General features: G+C 32.8%; 4 protein-coding genes across 4 annotated transcripts; all 4 read right to left on the bottom strand.

Moving 5' to 3' along the window:
- Positions 1–2062: 2062 nt before the first annotated feature.
- Positions 2063–3861, bottom strand: LOC108855424 (double-stranded RNA-binding protein 5). The gene is made up of 4 exons (XM_018629240.2): positions 3740–3861; positions 3377–3634; positions 3076–3295; positions 2063–2972 (listed from the first exon to the last, which is right to left on the bottom strand). Exons 2-4 carry the CDS (start codon positions 3620–3622, stop codon positions 2308–2310), a joined length of 1131 nt encoding a protein of 376 aa, XP_018484742.1. The 5' UTR covers positions 3623–3634; positions 3740–3861; the 3' UTR covers positions 2063–2307.
- Positions 3862–4452: 591 nt separating this feature from the next.
- On the bottom strand, positions 4453–6795 carry LOC108855423 (probable protein S-acyltransferase 6). The gene is made up of 5 exons (XM_018629239.2): positions 6471–6795; positions 5857–6039; positions 5480–5764; positions 5157–5390; positions 4453–5046 (listed from the first exon to the last, which is right to left on the bottom strand). Exons 1-5 carry the CDS (start codon positions 6552–6554, stop codon positions 4612–4614), a joined length of 1221 nt encoding a protein of 406 aa, XP_018484741.1. The 5' UTR covers positions 6555–6795; the 3' UTR covers positions 4453–4611.
- Positions 6796–9990: 3195 nt separating this feature from the next.
- On the bottom strand, positions 9991–10709 carry LOC108835982 (defensin-like protein 206). Its single transcript, XM_018609196.2, has 2 exons — positions 10519–10709; positions 9991–10438 (listed from the first exon to the last, which is right to left on the bottom strand). The coding sequence occupies exons 1-2, from the start codon at positions 10583–10585 to the stop codon at positions 10209–10211; spliced, it is 297 nt and encodes a 98-aa protein (XP_018464698.2). The 5' UTR covers positions 10586–10709; the 3' UTR covers positions 9991–10208.
- Positions 10710–17153: 6444 nt separating this feature from the next.
- LOC130511821 (defensin-like protein 206) lies at positions 17154–17722 on the bottom strand. The gene is made up of 2 exons (XM_057009529.1): positions 17629–17722; positions 17154–17549 (listed from the first exon to the last, which is right to left on the bottom strand). Exons 1-2 carry the CDS (start codon positions 17693–17695, stop codon positions 17320–17322), a joined length of 297 nt encoding a protein of 98 aa, XP_056865509.1. The 5' UTR covers positions 17696–17722; the 3' UTR covers positions 17154–17319.
- Between the last annotated feature and the right edge of the window lie 1308 nt (positions 17723–19030).

Below are 19030 nucleotides of genomic sequence, written 5' to 3'. Positions count from 1 at the left end.
AAAATTTCGTTGACATCATCTAGATTATTATCTATTATGGTTGGCTCGTGGTCAGATCCAACAACATGTGAGCTTTCTGCTACTCGGATCCACGTCATAAAAACTGAAACCTATGTTTTTTACAGAAACAGATAACATAATTTTGTATTAAAAATATAAGCCGAACAAGTGGCCGGTTAAGTCCAGTCTGGTTGGTAATATCAGTCTGGTTGGTAATATGGTAAGGGAGGTCTTAGTTTTATGCTGCGGTTTGTAAACGGCCCACGAGAAAGGCAAATGTCCCCGAATTTATATTCTGGCCCAAATGATTTTTTTTCAACTTTCTGGCCCAAATGATTGAGACCAGAAAATAGAGGATATAAATTTTAATTGTATACTTATGTTTTAACTGAACTAAAACATTTTCTTTTGACTAAGGATCGAGGCAGTGGAAGAAGACGGATATGAACTGAGCAGAGGCGGACCCAGTAAGCTATATATGGTGTCATATGACACCACAAAAATCATTAAATATTTTAAATTGCACCTAAATAACAAGAAAAATCTCTTAGCATATTTGGTAAAATGGGTGTATTGAACCCAGTAAACCTGAGTTAGAGACCCTATATTGTCATTTTTAAAAAATTTGAACCCACTGAAAATTTCAGCTGGGACCGCCACTGGAACTGAGTCTGGAATGCGCTTTTTAGGTGTTGAGTTCCAGTTCGTGGTACTACCAAAGCTCGATTTTTCATTCCGGATGGGTCTGTCCGGTTTTTGCCTGACTTAAGATGTTGAAAGCAGGTGATACAAAACTATTCCGGAAATGCGCCTAATGGTGGAAATGCTGTCTGGTCAAGTTTATCACGCTGATCTTAAGGGACCAACAGCCTGGGATAATCTGTAATCTCGGTTTTAGGCTTGTCTCATTATGTTAGTAGATGTGTCTGTATCATGAGGTCTAATTAGGTGGTTAAGAGACAGTTCCTCTCGGGTCGTGGAAAGAATTCGTCTCATTGTGGTAAAAAATACACCGATGAATTAGATTGGGTAGTCTAGGATTCAAACCAGTTTCGACTCCAGTGTTCCTAGGCAATACTAGATCTCGTCGGTTGTATGTTGGGTTTAAAATCTCTTGAGGTTGTAATCATGTATTCATATTTGGATAATGAAAAGTTGATGTTGAGTTAAAAAAAAAACATTTTCTTTTGAGAAAACAAGAACATTCTCTTTTGAGAAAACAAGAACATTTTTAAATTTAGAGTCCCAGCCATTTACATATATAAAAAAATTAGAGATGCAAATTTTCTACTCTCAGAATTTATATATATATATATATGAAAAAACTAAAGATGCAAACTTTCCTACTCGTAGAATTTTAGACTTTGGTATCATTTTAGTATCAATTTTTATATTTTCAGATATTTATCGGAGACAATGGATTTTATAATATATTTCCTCCCTTTCAAAATAATTCATATTATAGGATTTTCACACTAAAACATATTAAAACATAGTTATTAATGCATAGTATTTGTAATTTTATGTTTACTATATTTCTAAATCAATAAAATTTTAAAAAATGTAATTAATGATTTTGAAAACTACAGTTTTTATTAGTTGACAAAAAATATATTAAAAACATAAAAAATACATTTTTTGAAACAAAAAATTTTCCTAAACCATAGAACTTATTGAAACAGAAGGAGTAGTGTGTAATAAAAATCTTGACCAAGGAAAAGATCAAGCATAATTCTTGCATGCTGTTTTAGTGAATATATAATTAAATAGTACTTAATAGGAACTAATATTTTTACCTAAAAATCAAATTCTAGTAACCAATTTTAATTTATAACTATATAAAAAAAAGGAATTTGGGGGTTGTTTTTAGATCTCAACAAAAATGTGGGATGTTTTCCGAAAAATACGTGACTTGTGGTAGATGTGTGAAATTTGTTGTGTGAAAGAACATATTTTCATATTTTTCTTTGGCTCGAACCAACGTTACAGAGAGCAAACCATAAAAGAAGAACGAGTGGGGAAGCAGAGCCAATCGGCGCATTAATGAAACAAGACAAAACCCATTTAATGGTCTTCTTTCTCAACTGCAACGTCCCATCTTCTTCCCTAACTTAATGCTCTCTGTTTCCGTTCTCCGTGCTTTACGCAAGCATTCAAATCTCATGTCGGTCCAAAAATTTCAAAAAAAAATCAAAAATAAAAACAAGAACACAATCAAAAAGAGACGGAATCATATTACTATTATCTAATCAACAAACAACATGATTTAATTTGTGATCAACCCTTAAACCAAATCCACCTAACTAATCATGGGTTTGATCCACAATTTTCGTTTGAGTTAAGAGTCTTCTCTTGAACAGAGCAAGAGTTTATGGATGATGATGATGATGATGATGATGATGATGATGTGCTAGGACTAGGGTTTGGTTTTGATGGTGGGGCTGCGAAAACTGGAATCACTGATCTGATTTGAACCGGTGGAGCTAGCCTATTACAACCTCCGACGAAACTGAACCTGCCTCTGTCGGAAAATGGGATTTGGTTACTATATCCTCCGCGGCTCGATGATCCGTTGAGTTTGGCTTTATGATGAGCAGCCATCGGGTGCAAAGGAAACGACCTTGTGGTGATCATCATCATCTCTGTCTCTGCCTTGGCTTCGTGTGATGATCTCCTTTTGAATTGTTGAAGGTTTGTTCTTGATGGTTGGCTTTGTGTATGTGAGACCAAACTGGTTTTCTTGTGTTGCTTCTGCGTTGATGATGGTTTAGGTTCATAGGTTAATAGATTGATCCATCTCAATCTCTCTGACAAGTCCTTGTTTGTATATTGTTTACTTCTTCTCCTTTGGTTTGTGGTCTCTCTTCTTTTCATTTCTTTGGGTTTAAATCTTGAAAGTACTCTTGCTACTACTTCTTGTTCCTTCTCTTCTTCACCATTTTCCTTTCCTCCCATAGAATCCAAGCTTGGCACTGCACGTAAATAAATAAATTAAAGAGGGATTGATTCTATTAGAAAAGTGAGAAAGCATTTTGGGTTTTATGGAACTTTAACAGAGTAGTTTGAGTTAGTTACTTTTTTTCAAAGCTGACCAAGCTGCAATGGCTGCGTTTTTCTCAGCTTGTTTCTTTGTCTTTGCTGATTCTCCTGTGAAACTCATCCCAGCTAGCTCCACTGTGCAAGAGAAAGTTGGGAAGTGATAAGATCCTGATCTCACACTTGTGTACATTGGCAGATCAAGACCAGCTCTATGTGCTGTCTCTTGTAGCAAGTTCTTGTAAATCCCTGTCTCATCCTTGAAAATAGATAATATTGAAATAGTTAGTTACACTTTATGCAGTTTTTTTCTTCTGTATATGATCAAAACATAACTTACAAGAATCTTTGCAGACAAGGATTTAGAAGGGACTCTAGAGGAAAGGACACTAAGTGAAACTTCTGCAGCTGCATGTTCAGCTTGTCTGAGGGTGGAACAGTAAGTAGGGCTCTCAAATATCTCACCATTGAAGTTAACAGCAGCTTTGAATCTTGGAGCATGATCTGGTCCTTCTCTTATGCAAGTATATGATGGTAAGCTGAAACAGCTTCTCTGTGCAAGCTCTTGCAGCTGATTCTTATACATGTTTTTTTCCCCCTGTAAAGTGAAAAGAAAAACACCAAAGTCAACTTTAAAAAACCTTAAATCTTTTTTTTTTCCTTTCTGGTAGGTTTAAAAGAGAAGACAAAAGGAAAAACCTACCTGCAATCTAAGGTTTGGCTACTTATTAGAGGTAATGACTAGAAGAGAGACTTTTTGTAGAGGTCTTTTGAGCTCCTTGCTCACATGGGTAAGGTTCTAAATAAAAAGGAAGCTAGAGGAAGTTAAAAATAGTAATAGTGACATTTCAACTGAAATATGGTTCATCTTTTTATATAATTTATAACATGTGCGTACAAATCACACTAATAAATGAACAACGCCCTAGTATTGACTTTCTCTATTGTCTTTGTCTATTGGTGTTTGACTGGACGGTTAACCTTCATCCTCAGTTAAAAACAGTAGCTTTTTTTGTCAAGGTTTGACCACTTTGTTTGATTCAAGTTCATGAATAGAAAAATCCTTGTTTGAAGACAAAGACTCATTTATGTAGCGTTGTTTGCTTTCAAGTTTTACCAACTGTTTAAGAGATTTAGATCCAATGAGTAAAATAATTAGAACGTTGAAGAAGAATCTAAAGGATCCTTTTGCATTTATTGCATAGCCGTGCTTCAATGAACGCTATAAACAAGACTGGTCTGGTTTTCTAGTCCACATGTCTGGAAAAATCAGCTTCAGCTTTTTATTTATGTGACACAGTTATAAGTACAGTGCCAGTGTCTGTATTCATTTTGTTTTCAAAGATAAGTACTGTTAAAATCACAAATTACAATAAAACACAATGATTAGAGTTTTAACTGTCTGAACACAACAACTAATAAAAACACTCATAACTTCTGAAAAATCAAACCAATTCACAATTGATTTATCTGAACAACACAAAATACAATCAGTAAACAAAAAAAAAGCTGAAAATCATACAAAACACATTTTGAAAACACCTCAGTTATTTTTTTTTTGATCTTGGCATGTTTCTAAGTTCTTCTTGATGCTAAGGCCATAACCTCTGGTGACATTTCCCAGCTTGAGTGCCTTGGGTGAATGTTTGGCCTACCACTCTGTTGTTCATCATCATCCGTTGTGGTCCTAATGTCACCTAACTCATCGTCGTTGACATGAAACCGTTCATTATCACTAACGTTCTTGTCATCACCATGTTCAGCCATCGCCCAAACACCTTTCCTCCCCATCTCAATCTCATCATTACCTCTCCCCATGTTTGGACTCATAAAACCGCCAACAGCTGATCTCGACGGCATTGGAGCTGCTTCCCTAGGTACCATAGCTCTGAAACTGTTCTTGGAAGGAGGTATCGCAGAACAAAAGATCTCTTTAAAGTTATCAACCACTCCTCTGTTGTGTGGATTGGTACGCCGGTCATAATTATATCTGAAATTCTCATATGTAGTCTACAGAAACAAAACAAAAAAAAAAAAAAAAAAGATCAAAACTTGTAATAGAATAACATGAGTTTCCTTTTTTTTTTCAGACAGAAAGGCAAAAGGACTTTTAGGTGTACCTGATTTGTGCTGATGAGATAGAGATGGAAACCAGTTAAGCCTCCAACGAACCACATACAAATGAAGGTGTAGATGATGAGAGCTATTGAGGCAGGAGTTTTGAGCATTGCTTTCCAAATGGTTATATCTTCAGATTCTTTGATCTTCCTTATATAGACACAGCAAAAGGCCAACACGTATACACAGAGAAGAGTTGTGGAGAAGACAAACATGAAGAAGAACCGATAATTCCTCTGCAAAAAAATCAATCCCCCCAAAGCAAACATTAGATTAAAAATGATAAAAGACTGATGATAGAGATTAGATACTCGTTAAAACTTACTTGGGCAATGCATTGACCAACCCAAGGACAGTGATGGTCAAATCTTTCTACACAGTTGTTGCAGATAGAGCAGTGCGAGCAGCGAGGAGGTCTGTAGAGCATGCAAGTGTCACAGTACTTGACCTTAAATATCTTCCCGTTAACTTCAACTTCCTTCACGCGAGGCAGTCTTGGAGTTTGGTTTGTCCCTGAGTTTCCATCGAGAGGTTCAGGCTCAGGAGGATGAGAGTTTCTTGGGATGATCCCTGGATCTCTTCCGGATGTAAGCATCAGAAGAATTATGTCCTGAGTGATGAAGCATTAGAAACTGTTTAAGAATGAATGAGGCAGTGAAAAGAACAGTTGGAATGCAAAAGGAGAGGAGGTTGGTTACTGACGTAAATGGTGAAGACAACAGCGACAGAGACTATTGAGAGTCCCCAAGTATCGGAGAAGTCCTGAATTAGCTTGCTTGCAACGAAGATGCAGAAGATTATGACGGGGACCACGATGAGACTTATGGTCAGACCAAGTGATCTTGCGTCTGGCCCGAATATAAACCTTCCCTTAAGACAAAATATCTGCAGAAACAAAAAACAAAACAAGAGAGTACATTAACAAGGTTACAATAGAGTGCTTTGGAGAATTAACTTCAAAATGTTTCATACTAAACAAGATTTCATCTTTGGTGTCACATTTATACACAGCCTCAACAAAATATACAGCAAGCCTTTATAAGAAGAAGCAAAATCATATTCAGAATAATAATGCACTAATTTCTTGGTTAAAGTTATGATTTTTATTCACAGTGTAGTCACAGAAAGCTTCATGATTTTTGCTAATAAACATTCATTGTAGACAAGAAACCTTAAAAGCAACACTTTTAACACAAACCCGAGTTCCAATTTTAGAACAGACTAATCTGAGGAGCCCCCATGACTGTGAAATTTCTACCCTAATAGCTCAAGAATTAAAAAAAGGGCAAAGCTTTGACATAAAAGAAGAAACTAACATTGCTTCCTTTCCATGATTGATAGACCCGCAAATCGCTGTTGGATCCCAAACCAGATCTTTGAGGAGGCGTCACTACATACATCTCTCCTCTTCTCTATGGCTTTCTCTCTCTCTCTCTCTCTCTCGTTTCCTTCAGAAGTAAGCAAAGGAGGAAAACACTGAAACGAAGAAAAAGGAGAGTTAGATTTAGTCTCTATTGAAGAGATTCTTTAGTTTCTGGGAAGTCTCCGACATGAAATGAGTAGTCAGAGGAACAAAAGTAAGGGTTCTTCTTCTTCCTCTCCTCTTCTCACTTTACTCTTTTGTTTTCTCTCTCTCTCTCACCATTCTAAATAAATAAACTATTTTAAAATTCGACTGTTACCTTCTGTCAGTCTGTCACCGTCGTAGCTTAACACTTTTTCTAAGCCGAAAGTGTAAAGAACGAAATAAGATGACGTGGCATTCTCTTAGTGGTCTGTCTCCTATCTTGGCTACGCGGCCTTTTTCATTCGTAAAATAATTACTAGATCTTGACCCGCACGCCCGTGCGGGTGTATTTTCAAAATTATGTTGCTATTTATTTTTATATTATTAAGGCTGAATAAAAATTTAAATCTGAAGAACTAAACTGATTCCGATCCGAAAGAGTAGTACCAAACTCGAACCAAAATGATTAAATATATAATTATTCAAAATTTTGATGTTTTAGAGAATCGAAACCGGATCCGATCCGAAGTGAAGTATTTTAGATACCAAAATGTATCCGAAAAAAAGATTTATATACTATATATATTAGATTTAATGTATATAAAAATATCCAGAATATATATGATACTTTTAAGTTGGTTTAAATGCTTAAAATATATAAAAATATTCAAAAATAAATATCTAAAATAGTTAGTATACTCATAACACCAAAAATAGAAAATAAGTATTGATTCTCGATCCAAATATTTAAATCAAACCAATTTATATGTTAAGTTTAGGTATTCAGACATATGTTATTCAAATTTATATGTAATATATTATTTATTTATAGATTTTGAGAAATTTAAAGTATATATAATGAATTTTAAAATTTTAAAATTAATTTAAATAGATTATATGAACCCAAACCGAGCCCACAAAGTTTCGAATAGAATTCAAACTGAAATTTAGAAATATCTGAATGGGCTCAAATCTTTGATCCCGGAAACCCGAAACCCAAATAGATCCGAACCAAATCCGAATGGATACCCTAACGCCCACCTCTAGTCACTATTATTTATGAAGTCACTATTATATATCATAAATAGTCATATAATTAATAGTAATTTATATATACTATCATATAAATACTTACATATATTATATTTTTAAAATTTAATATGAAATATAAAAACCATAACTTAAGTCGGTACATTAAATTGGGGTTTTTATTATTTTTTGATATATATTGAAAACATTTTTTAATTATGGTTATTGTAAAATATTTTAGTAAAAATAAAATTTTGAATGTATGCATATTTTAAATCAATTTCTGATACAAATCAACTTTAAATTATTATTTTGATTTGAAATATGTATATAAAGTTTAAATTTTATTTTATGATTATATTAGACAAAAAATGTTTTAAGTAATTAGAGTAGTCCATTTTCGGATATTTAAAAGTTGACTCAAATAGATAGTTTTTCATAATATAAAGTCTTCTAATTTTTGTTAATAACATAAACCCATTATTTTTATTAGTATATTGCTATCTATGTTTCCAAACAACAATATATTTTTATAATGCTAGTCATGTTTCCAAACAAACCTATTTTTTTAATTGATATCCATATTTCCAAACAAACTTGTTTTTAAACTGTTATCCATGTTTCCAAACAAATATAATTAGTACTTCAATTTTAATAATATAGAATTAGAGCTTGACGCGGACGTCTGTGGGTGTATATTTTACGTTTTTATCAATAAAATTTTGTTTTGTATAAATGATATATATTAATAATTTTAAATGTATTACAGATCTAATATAATAAAAATAAAAATTTAAAACCTTTTTTGACCGACATTAGTATCATATAAACATATCCCCTATTTATAAATAACTAAACTTATATTTATATGGAAATAATATACAATAATCTATCATTAAAAAATTTAAAATGTGAGTTTAAAAATTATATTGGATAAGTTTATTATCAATATGAGTTTATTTTCAATAAGAGATATATAACTATGAGATTGTATTTTTAAAATCATAAGAAATATATGACTATGAGATTGTATTTTTAAAAAGAAAAAATTACAATTAACATTTAAAAATAAAATGATTAATCAGTTTATCTCAATTTTTATCATATAAAACATTTGGATTAACATCTGTACTAAAATAAACATAAATTCTAATTTTATTGAATCGCTAGTTACTAACTGATTTATATAATAAATATGTTGAAATAGTACATGTATATACTTGTCTGTCTAAATAAATGGTTTAGATGATTCCATTATCAGTACTTGTCTGTCTAAAAAAATTTGAAGTGATTAGTATCCGATATATTGGTTAATATCCATTTTTTCTGAATTGACAGGTGCAAGGAAGATCTTCATAAATATTGATCTTATGTTTGAAAGATTAGATTTATTCTCGAGCAATATTGCAATTATTAAATAAATAAGAAAACCGAATGGTTTTTACTCCAAACTGAATTTGACAAACCAACTGGTTTTGCATCGGAAAAAAATGGTTTTGCATCGAAGTATATTATGTAAGAAACCAAAAATATTGATATATATAGTTATTTAGATTTGTGGTAAATCTCTGACCATCGTTTTAATATCTCTTTCGGTAGAAAACAGTTGTTATAATAGTTTAGATTTGTGCTCATGTGAAATATGATTATAAGTCCAATTTATGGTTAGAGATGGTTAGAATTAGACATGTGAACTGGTTAAAAATGGTTAGATAAAATACAATTAGGTCTAGTTAAAAGTAAGTTAAATTAAAAATGTCTAGCCCATTAAAAATTAGAACAAAAAAAACGTGATGGGCTTAAAAATACTCAAAAGATTTTTAATTTAAAGCAGTGGCAGTCAATTGTAAATAATGAAATGAAGTGAGGGTTAATTCCCATTTGTACTTCACCTTTAATAGGATAGATTATTATAAGATAACGGAAAACAAATTTAAAACATTTTTTACAATACTTTTTTTTTCCTTTTTTCAAACATATCTCGAGTCTGTTTTCACCATAGACAAACATGAAGCTTTGTTTGTTTTATATTTGGTAAAACATGAAGCTTTTGTTTCAATGGAGTTTATGTCTCTTCTTGTCTGTTCTTTTATCTTTAACCTCTTAGCCCATTTTTTGTTTGTTTCTTCTTTCAATCAAATAAACAATAAAAGAAAGAAATCATTTGTAAACATAAGCAGGAACTGATAATGTTTATGTTGCTTCAGCAACTTAAACTCTGTCTCCTCAGACAGTCATCATCCAAATCAAACGCATACTGGAATAAGGAACAAAATAATCCAAAGCCATGAAAAGCGAAATTAAACACAAAACAAGTACGTTATATATGTATTCAAAATGAAACAAAAGTGCACACAACATGATGTAGCTTACACTTGAGGGGCAAGACATGACAAGCTTTGCCGTTGATGTTTTATTTGGAAGCAAAAGAAACTTGAACATAAATATACATACGTCATGTTCTCACACTGAATGGATAGGATACAAAAGTTACACTTGGTGATTATAGGATGTAATTTCAAAGCGCCTTTTGGTAGCAATGGCAGTGTGGAGGATTGGTTCCTTCAACTACCGCCCAACATAGTGGAGGAGTTGGGTATTTGGCTTTGCAACATGTACAACAATCCGAATCTGTACCTAGGAACGGCACCGGCCCACACTCGTCTAAGAACACACACTTACTAGGGTCAAGGCATCCACTTCCAACTGGGCACTCCACCCCAGGCAGAGCCTTGGTCTTGAGGATTCCTGTTAACATATTCATCATGATCATCAGCGCAAGATAATTAAAATACATCTGAAAAGTATATAATTGAGATCAAACTTACCGGTAGAAGCCATCATGAGGACAACCACGAGAATAGTGAAGCTCCCAGAGTTGAAGTTCTTTGCCATTTCTTTTCTTTCTGCTTTACTTTTTTTTTGTTTTCAATAAACTTTTAACTTTGATGATACAAATCTACTAAGTGTGATGATCTATTTATAGTCAAAATTTTCCTATTTGTTATATATTTTAATCCCTTCTCTCTTCTTTCAGGTTTTCTCAAGTTCATAATGTCGCCACAATTGTCCATTGCCGGCTTTTCATAACATTTTTCCTTCTTTTTTTTTTAAATCATGCACTTGTCTTAAACAGTCAACCGAGAGGAATACCTTTCTCATCTATTTTATTCATTTCTTTATTTAGTTTAAAATAAATACTCATTATGTTTAATAAGTATCATTATAACATTTTTTTGTTATACAAAAATGTCACTTTACAATTTCAATACAAATTATACTTATTTTCAATTAAAAATTAATTGTAAACTGCATTGATTTTATAAATAATTTTATTTATTTCAAATATTATTGGTCAGAGAAGTATAATTAATAATAAATTATATATATTTTCGTCGTTTTTTAATCTATGTTAAAATGTCAAAATGACACTTATGTAAAAACAGAGAGAGTATTATTTAAAATTGATATTGTTTTTGTCATGCACATAGTAAGTAGGAATCTTGGCAACGTTTTAATCTAATAATGGGAATGATTAATTCACTACAAGAAAACATGAGAAAAACGACTACAGTTAACGACTACAAATGTGTGGTTGTAAATTAACGTCTACTTTACATCTCAATTACGACCAATTTACAATTGGTCGTAACTTGTTAGTTATTTTACGACTAATTCTATTAGTCGTAAAAAGGAAGGTAATTAACAACCAATTTACGACTACTATTAAACGTAGTCGTAAATTAGTAGTAAATATGCGACTAAGTTACATCGAAATTATACCATCTATTTAACAACCAATTTACGAGAAACATAGTTGCAAATTAGTCATAAATATACTAGTTTATGTGAAAGGTGAAACAAATTTCTATGGAATCATACAAGAGATTATCGAAGTGGAGTTTTCCGGTCTAGTGAAGATAAAATGCGTTCTCTTCAAATGTGACTGGTTTGACCCCACCGTCAATGTAAGAGTTCGGTATAGCAAGTTAATTTGGAGTTGTTGATATAAATGCTACGCGGAGGTACAACAAATTTAAACCATATATATTGGCATCTCAAGCATACCAAGTTTGTTTTATTTCATACCTGAGGATTAGTCAATCTAGAATACCTTGGTTAGCTGCTATAAAAGTTACACCTCGAGACCGAGTATTATGTGCTGAAAACCGCATAACCTGGGATATGAAGATCTTCAAGAGGATGCAACGGACAAAGCCAACAAGATGAATTTGAATAAAATGATGACTCGGATGATCATGATTCCGATGACGAGTAATAGTTGATTATGTCACAGCGTTTGTGTTTTATTAATCTATTGTTAAACTCATTTTATTGCATAATATCACAAATATTATATAACTTATGATGTTTTCTTAATTATGAACTTAATAAAAAATTGGTTTAAAATACATGTATTTTAAAAAAAATAGTTTAATCTTTGTAGTTTGGGGTTTAGAATTGTATAGAACTTATGATGTTTGGGGTTTAGGGTTTGGGGTTTCGGTTTAGGGTATAAACACAACTCAAAGCTAGTTAGTCATAATATTACAACTCATTTACGACCAATATATAAGGGAGAAGTTGGTTGGTCGTAATTTACTACTACCTTACGACCAACATGGAAGGAAGTAGTTATTTGGTTGTAAATAAAAAAAATGTTTAGTCCCTTATTAATCTATTTTTAAACTTATTGTACAAATATTATATACCTTATGATGTTTGCTTAATTATGAGATTAGAGAAATTGCCAAAAATACCATTTTCATAGGATCACTTTTCATGTTTACACTAACCACTTTTACCACTACTTTTAATGAAGGGTGTAGATTTAAAGGTTTAGGATTTAGGGTTTAGATTTGATGTTTTAGGGTTTAAGGTATATAGTTTAGGGTTTAGAGTTTAAAATTTAGGGTTTAGAGTTAAGGATTTAGGGTTTATAGTTTAGACTTTAGGGTTTAGAGTTTAGGATATTGAATTTAGGGTATATAGTTTAGGGTTTAGGGTTTAGAGTTGAAGATTTTGGGTTTAGGGTTTAGAATTGGAGGTTTAGGAATTAGAATTTGGGATTAGAATTTTGAAAAACATATAAAAACAAAGATATAAGAGTCTTTACCATTTTAATAAATAAGGTATTATTGAAAATGTGTCTTTAGTGGTGGTAAAGATGAATAATGGTACCTTGAAAGTGGTATTTTTGAAAATTCTCCATGAGATTAATTAAAAAAAAAAAAAACACACGTATTTTCAAAAAATAGTTTAATCTTTGTAGTTTGGGGTTTAGAATTGTATAAAACTTAATTTTTAAAAAAAAAATCTTGATTTTTTAATCTTTGTACTTTGGGGTTAGAAGTGTTATAACTTATGATGTTTGGGATTTGATGTTTAGGGGTTGGGTTTGGGGTTTCAATTTTAAGGTATAAACACAACTCGAAGCTAGTTAGTCGTAATATTACTACTCATTTACGACCACTATATAAGGGAGAAGTTGGTTGGTCGTAATTTACTACTATCATACGACCAATATGGAAGGGAGTAGTTATTTGGTTGTAAATATAGAAAATTTTTAGTCCCTTATTAATCTATTTTTAAACTCATTGTACAAATATTATATAACTTATGATGTTTGCTTAATTATGAACTTAATTAAAAATTGGTTTAAAACACACGTTTTTTAAAAAAATAGTTTAATTTTTGTAGTTTGGGGTTTATAATTGTATAGAACTTAATCTTTTTTAAAAAATCATGAATTTTTTTAATCTTTGTACTTTGAGGTTGTAAGTGTTATAACTTTGATGTTTGAGGTTTGGGGTTTAGGGGTTGGGTTTGGGGTTTCGATTTTAGGGTATAAAGAGCAGTCGTCCCTAATTGGTCGTAATAGACTTGGTCCCACATTAGTCGTAATTTAACTACTCTTTTACGACCATTAGTCCCGGTTTGGTCGTAAACATAAAAAAAAAATTGGATCCTAATTGGTCGTAATTGGTGTTGGTCTCTCATTGGTCGTAACTTTACAACCCAATTACGACCAATAGTCTCCCATTGGTCGTAACTGTACAACCCAATTAAGACCAATAGTCTCTCATTGGTCGTAAATTTACAACCTATTTACGACCAACACTAAAATTCTATAAATACACGATCTTGCCGAATCCATTTCGTTGCTCACTCCCTTCTCTCTAACAACTTCTTTGCTTCTCTCTAGGGACGTTTTTTATAAGTTTTTAGTTTTAGGTGGTTAGTTAGGTGATTAGATTAAGTTTGGAATTAGTTTAGGATGGAATTAGTGAAGTATGGAAGTAGATTAGGATGAAAATAGAAATAGGTGTAGATTATTTTTATTCAATAAATTTTAATTAATTGTTTATAATCATTCGTGTTTAGAAAAAAAATCAGATTGACCTTATGCTAGAGTCTAACCCAAACGTAAACCCATCTCTTTCCTCTATGTGACACACTCTACGTCCAACCTTTAACTCCAACCCCACTTCCAAAGAGCAGACAGATTTATAGCGACGTACGGATCAGCGTGGTTCCGAGATCTTCAATGAAATCAACCTCAATGCTTAGTTTTTTTTTGTATTTTAAATATTTTAATATTATGGATATTATTATTATTATGTTTATGAATATTATTATCATGTTTATGGATGCTTATATATTTCTTTTTTGAATTTATCAAATTTTAAAAATTAATTTAAATTTAAATATTTAATTTTAATTAAAATATAAAATTCGTAAATAAATAAATCAGACGTAAGTTGGTCTCAAAATTACAACCAAAGAACTTCGGCCTTCGATGTAAATTAGTAGTTAACTGACGACTACTCTACTTCTACTGTCGATGTTCATCAGTCGTAAATTTACGACCACATTACAACTACACTTTACTTCATCTTTACGACTACACGTATTACTACTAATGTACAACTAAGGCATTTACGACTAACTTACGACCAAGTGAGTTACGTCTGAGTTACGACTAAATCATGTAGTCGTAACATTACGACCAACTTGCCTCTAATAATGATTTACGACCAGCTGATAACGACTAATCTGATTTGGAAGTTAGTTGGTCGTAATGCCCCTTTTACGACTACATTACTACCAATTCTGTAGTCGCTAATCACCTGTTTTCTTGTAGTGATTGGTTTATAAGTTCATAAATAAACTTTAGGGATTAGCTGCAATACAGTAATTATGGCGACACTATTTCAGTTCTTTAGACTTTTGAGCATCTCTCATTTCTATATAGCTTTAGAGTTTAAGGTCAATGAAATGCAGCAATCATGGCAACATTAATAAAATTTGGTTATTTCAGTTATTTTAAATCTATATATAACTAATATTTTGCATACTTATTGTATTTGAGGCATCCAAATACTCATTCAGTTTTGCTTATGTATCTGTTTCGTTTCAAATGCCAAATAGTTTTAAACAAAGAACCAGAGTTCCATATTTATTCATTTGATTTGATTCACAGTTCCTTTGTTTAATTTGTTTAGACATACTATAAGCATGTAAAAGTAATTAGAGAGCGTATTCTTAAGGTCTTTGCCGAATTTGCAGAGTACTCGGCGCTTAAAATAAATTTGGAAAAATTTACTCTTTTTATGGCTGGTATTGAAAAAAATGATAGAGATAACATTTTAGAACAAGTCCATTTTGGTTCTAGAACTCTTTTGGTGCGATATCTAGGTCTACCCCTAGTGTCCAAGAGAATGACTATGAGGCAAACTCGTTGGATACACAAATATCTATTTCGCAAATCCTTTTTCTGTACAGTTGACGATAAGGACACTCTAGGATTTTGGACATTGAAAAATTGCTCAAATGTAGACCTATAGCGGATGCGCTAGCAAAGGTGAAGGTTTAGAGCGATGCAAAACATCATTTTGAATTGATGTGTGGTGTGTCCACTAGGAAAACTAATTGATCTGGCGGGTACCAGGGGTTGCATTGATCTTGGAGTGAGACTGGATGCTACAGTTGAAATAGCTATTCAGACGTGCAGACCAAGAAGGCATAGGACTAACGTTTTAGTTCACATTGAACGTGAAGTCTTGACACTAAGAGAGAGGGGTCTCACTAACCTTGCAGACGTCCGACTTTGGAGAGGAAAAGGTGATACATATCTAAGTTCTGCACAAAGAACACACGAAAGATAGTTCAAACTGCTTCTCCATGGTGTGAATGGTACATGGGTGTCTTGTTCTCCTTTGCTACTCCTAAATACACGCTTATCACATGGTTGGCATGCATAATAGGCTATCAACTGGAGACAGACTGATCAATTGGAGTAACAAGCGAATTCAGCATGTGCTCTGTTTAAAGAGAAGATGGAGACTCGAAATGATCTATTTTTTAAATGTCCATACTCAAACAAAGTCTGAAAAAAATAACTTTGAACTTGCTGGGTATTAGCTATTCCAGCGAGTGGGAAACTATCCTGCAGATAGTAGTTGATGGTAGCAAGACAAGATTCAGCTATTTTTGCTCCGATATTCTTTTCATCAAATAACAATTTATTCTGTTTGGAAAGAAAGAAATGGTCGAAGACCTGGCGAGAATATGCAAACCGAGGATAATCTATGCTGCTATATTGATAAGGTTGTTAGAAACAGAATCTAAACAATCAAGATGCTTGGAGGCAAGGGGTATGAGGAGGCAGTGACGAGATGGTTTATTTCTCGGTGATATAGGATTTCTATTAAAAGTGTATACTCTTTTCTAAAATATATTTAGATTCAAGATGCATCTTTTGTAAAAAAAATAATTTGTTGTATTAATTTAACATTTATTATAAAAAATTACGTATGCTCTTTATGATACTACGGAAATATGAAGTAAGCAGTAAAAGACGAGATTCAAGGATCAAATATGATTTTATTGCTTAAGAGATTTCGGATTACAACGTATTCGTTGAGAACTTGTATTTCAAACTTGAGTCTAGTAATATGGTAACTAGTATACTATGTAGTACTAAATGTGTTCTTTCAAAACCGCAATAGGGTATATAAAAAAGAAGCAGGAACTGATAACGCTTATGTTAGTTCTGCAACTTAAACTCTCTGTCTCTCATCAGACAGTTGTCATCCAAATCAAATGCATATTAAAATAACGAACAAGATGATCGAGGGCTTCTTATCATGCAAGCTTGATCTGTTGCTCGTCGGATTCCTGCAACTGTCTAGGCTACAAAAATACAAACCGATCAGGTAGTGTTTGAGCACAAGAGGTCTAACTTATGTGTCTAAGGGTTTAACGCCATGGAAACGGAATAATTTGGAGAATAAGCAGATTAGCGAAATCAACTCTTCTGGTGTTACTGTCCAATAATTAGTCAATTATAGATCGAGGACATCTAAGGACCGAAATGTGAATTTTGGCGAGAATGTAATGAGGCGCACAAACACAAAAAAGAGTATGTTATACATATATTCATAATGAAACAGAAGTGCACACAACATGATGCGGTTACACGTGAGGGGCAAGAAGTGATAAGCTTTGCCGTTGACGATGTTTTATTTGGAAGCAAAAGAAACTTGAACATAAACATACACAGGTCATGTTCTCACACTGAATGAATAGGATACAAAAGTTACACTTGGTGATTATAGGATGTAATTTCAAGGCGCCTTTTGGTAGCAATGGCAGTGTGGAGGATTGGTTCCTTCAACTACCGCCCAACATAGTGGAGGAGTTGGGTATTTGGCTTTGCAACATGTACAACAATCCGAATCTGTACCTAGGAACGGCACCGGCCCGCACTCGTCTAAGAACACACGCTTACTAGGGTCAAGGCATCCACTTCCAACTGGGCACTCCACCCCATGCAGAGCCTTGGTCTTGAGGATTCCTGTTGACATATTCATCATGATCATCAGCGCAAGATAATTAAAATACAACTGAAAAGTATATAATCGAGATAAACTTACCAGTTGAAGCCATCACGAGGACAAGCACGAGAATAGTGAAGCTGCCAGAGTTGAAGTTCTTTGCCATTTCTTTTCTTTCTGCTTTACTTTTTTTTCTTTTCAATGTACTTTTACCTTTGATGATACAAATCTACAAGTGTGGTGATCTATTTATAGTCAAAATTTTGCTACTTTGTATATATGTTTAATCCCTTCTCTCTTCTTTCAGGTTTTCTCAAGTTCATAATGTCGCCACAATTGTTCATTGCCAGCGTTTTCATTACATTTTTCCTTCTTTTTAAAAATCATGCACTTGTCTTAAACAGTCAACTAAGAGGAAGGTCATCTCGGCAACTCATCTTTTTTATTCATTTCTAGTTTGAAACAACTATTGTTTATAATTGATATTGTTGTTGTCATGGACAGAGTAAGAAGGAGTCTCGGAAAGGTTTTAAATCTAATAGTGGGAATGATATGGTTTACAAGTTCATTAATAAACTTTAGGGATTTAGCTGCAATACAGCAATTATGCCGACACTATTTCAGTTCTGTAGACTTTTGAGCATCTATTAATTCTATACAACTTTATGGTTTAAAGTTAATGCAATGCAGCAATCATGGCAACATTGGGTATTTCATAATTAGTTATATATAACTAATATTTTGCATACTATTGTATTTTAGGTACTCGAACACTCATTCAGTTTTACTTCTCTATCTTCTTAGTTCAAATATCAAATGCCAAATACTTTTAAACAAAGAACCAGATATTGTGATTTTTGGTTCATTCCATATTTGTTCGTTTGATTTGGTACTCATAGTTCAATTGGTTTCAAATAATTTGTCCAGAATATTATAATTATATATGAGTTAATTAGAGTGCTTGTATAACCGGAATCTTACTATTGAAATCTCACAAATTTTTTTTTTCCCAATTTTGTGTCTAGTCGTTTCAGGTTTAGTCTTATGAAAGTGTTGGAATCACTGTGTGCTGCTTTTTTTTTGACAGCAAACACCATGTATTATTATGGTTTTCTCTTCAAACAAGTCAGCTTTGGGAGATAACCGTAGCGAGATTAGAGAGTTTACATGGGAGAATATTGAACTCTGCGCACGAAAACTTTTTGCAAGGAGATTGGTCCTTAAATTAGAACTGGTACAAAATTATATCATTCGGAAACCAGAAATGACCATTCTTCTTCATCATTAATCAGATTTACCAACCTGAATACAATCCGATTCAAAATTTATTATTAACCAGATTCTTCCCAACTGAGCCGTACAAATGCTTCTTCGGCTCCATATCCAAAGCGAAACCACCTCCAAAGACTTCTGCGCTTGCCACCCAAAATACATCCACTTGGCATCTTGGCAAACGTGGCTGGTTAGCTTGTAGTATCACTTGTGCCACTCTCCATTCCTT

Source organism: Raphanus sativus, chromosome 4 (assembly GCF_000801105.2).
Source record: "Raphanus sativus cultivar WK10039 chromosome 4, ASM80110v3, whole genome shotgun sequence".
Lineage (NCBI taxonomy): Eukaryota > Viridiplantae > Streptophyta > Magnoliopsida > Brassicales > Brassicaceae > Raphanus > Raphanus sativus.
This window is presented reverse-complemented; position numbering and strand designations above follow the sequence as displayed.

Excerpts from the sequence above, each read along its gene's own strand:
- LOC108835982 (XM_018609196.2), bottom strand. The coding sequence starts at position 10,585 with ATGGCAAAGAACTTCAACTCTGGGAGCTTCACTATTCTCGTGGTTGTC. Across the intron at positions 10,439-10,518 it reads CCTCATGATGGCTTCTACCG|GAATCCTCAAGACCAAGGCT; the intron begins GTAAGTTTGATC and ends ATATGTTAACAG.
- LOC108855424 (XM_018629240.2), bottom strand. The coding sequence starts at position 3,622 with ATGTATAAGAATCAGCTGCAAGAGCTTGCACAGAGAAGCTGTTTCAGC. Across the intron at positions 3,296-3,376 it reads CCTTGTCTGCAAAGATTCTT|GATGAGACAGGGATTTACAA; the intron begins GTAAGTTATGTT and ends TCTATTTTCAAG. Across the intron at positions 2,973-3,075 it reads TTGGTCAGCTTTGAAAAAAA|TGCCAAGCTTGGATTCTATG; the intron begins GTAACTAACTCA and ends ATTTACGTGCAG.
- LOC108855423 (XM_018629239.2), bottom strand. The coding sequence starts at position 6,554 with ATGTATGTAGTGACGCCTCCTCAAAGATCTGGTTTGGGATCCAACAGC. Across the intron at positions 6,040-6,470 it reads AATCATGGAAAGGAAGCAAT|ATATTTTGTCTTAAGGGAAG; the intron begins GTTAGTTTCTTC and ends TTGTTTCTGCAG. Across the intron at positions 5,047-5,156 it reads ATCTCATCAGCACAAATCAG|ACTACATATGAGAATTTCAG; the intron begins GTACACCTAAAA and ends TTGTTTCTGTAG.
- LOC130511821 (XM_057009529.1), bottom strand. The coding sequence starts at position 17,695 with ATGGCAAAGAACTTCAACTCTGGCAGCTTCACTATTCTCGTGCTTGTC. Across the intron at positions 17,550-17,628 it reads CCTCGTGATGGCTTCAACTG|GAATCCTCAAGACCAAGGCT; the intron begins GTAAGTTTATCT and ends ATATGTCAACAG.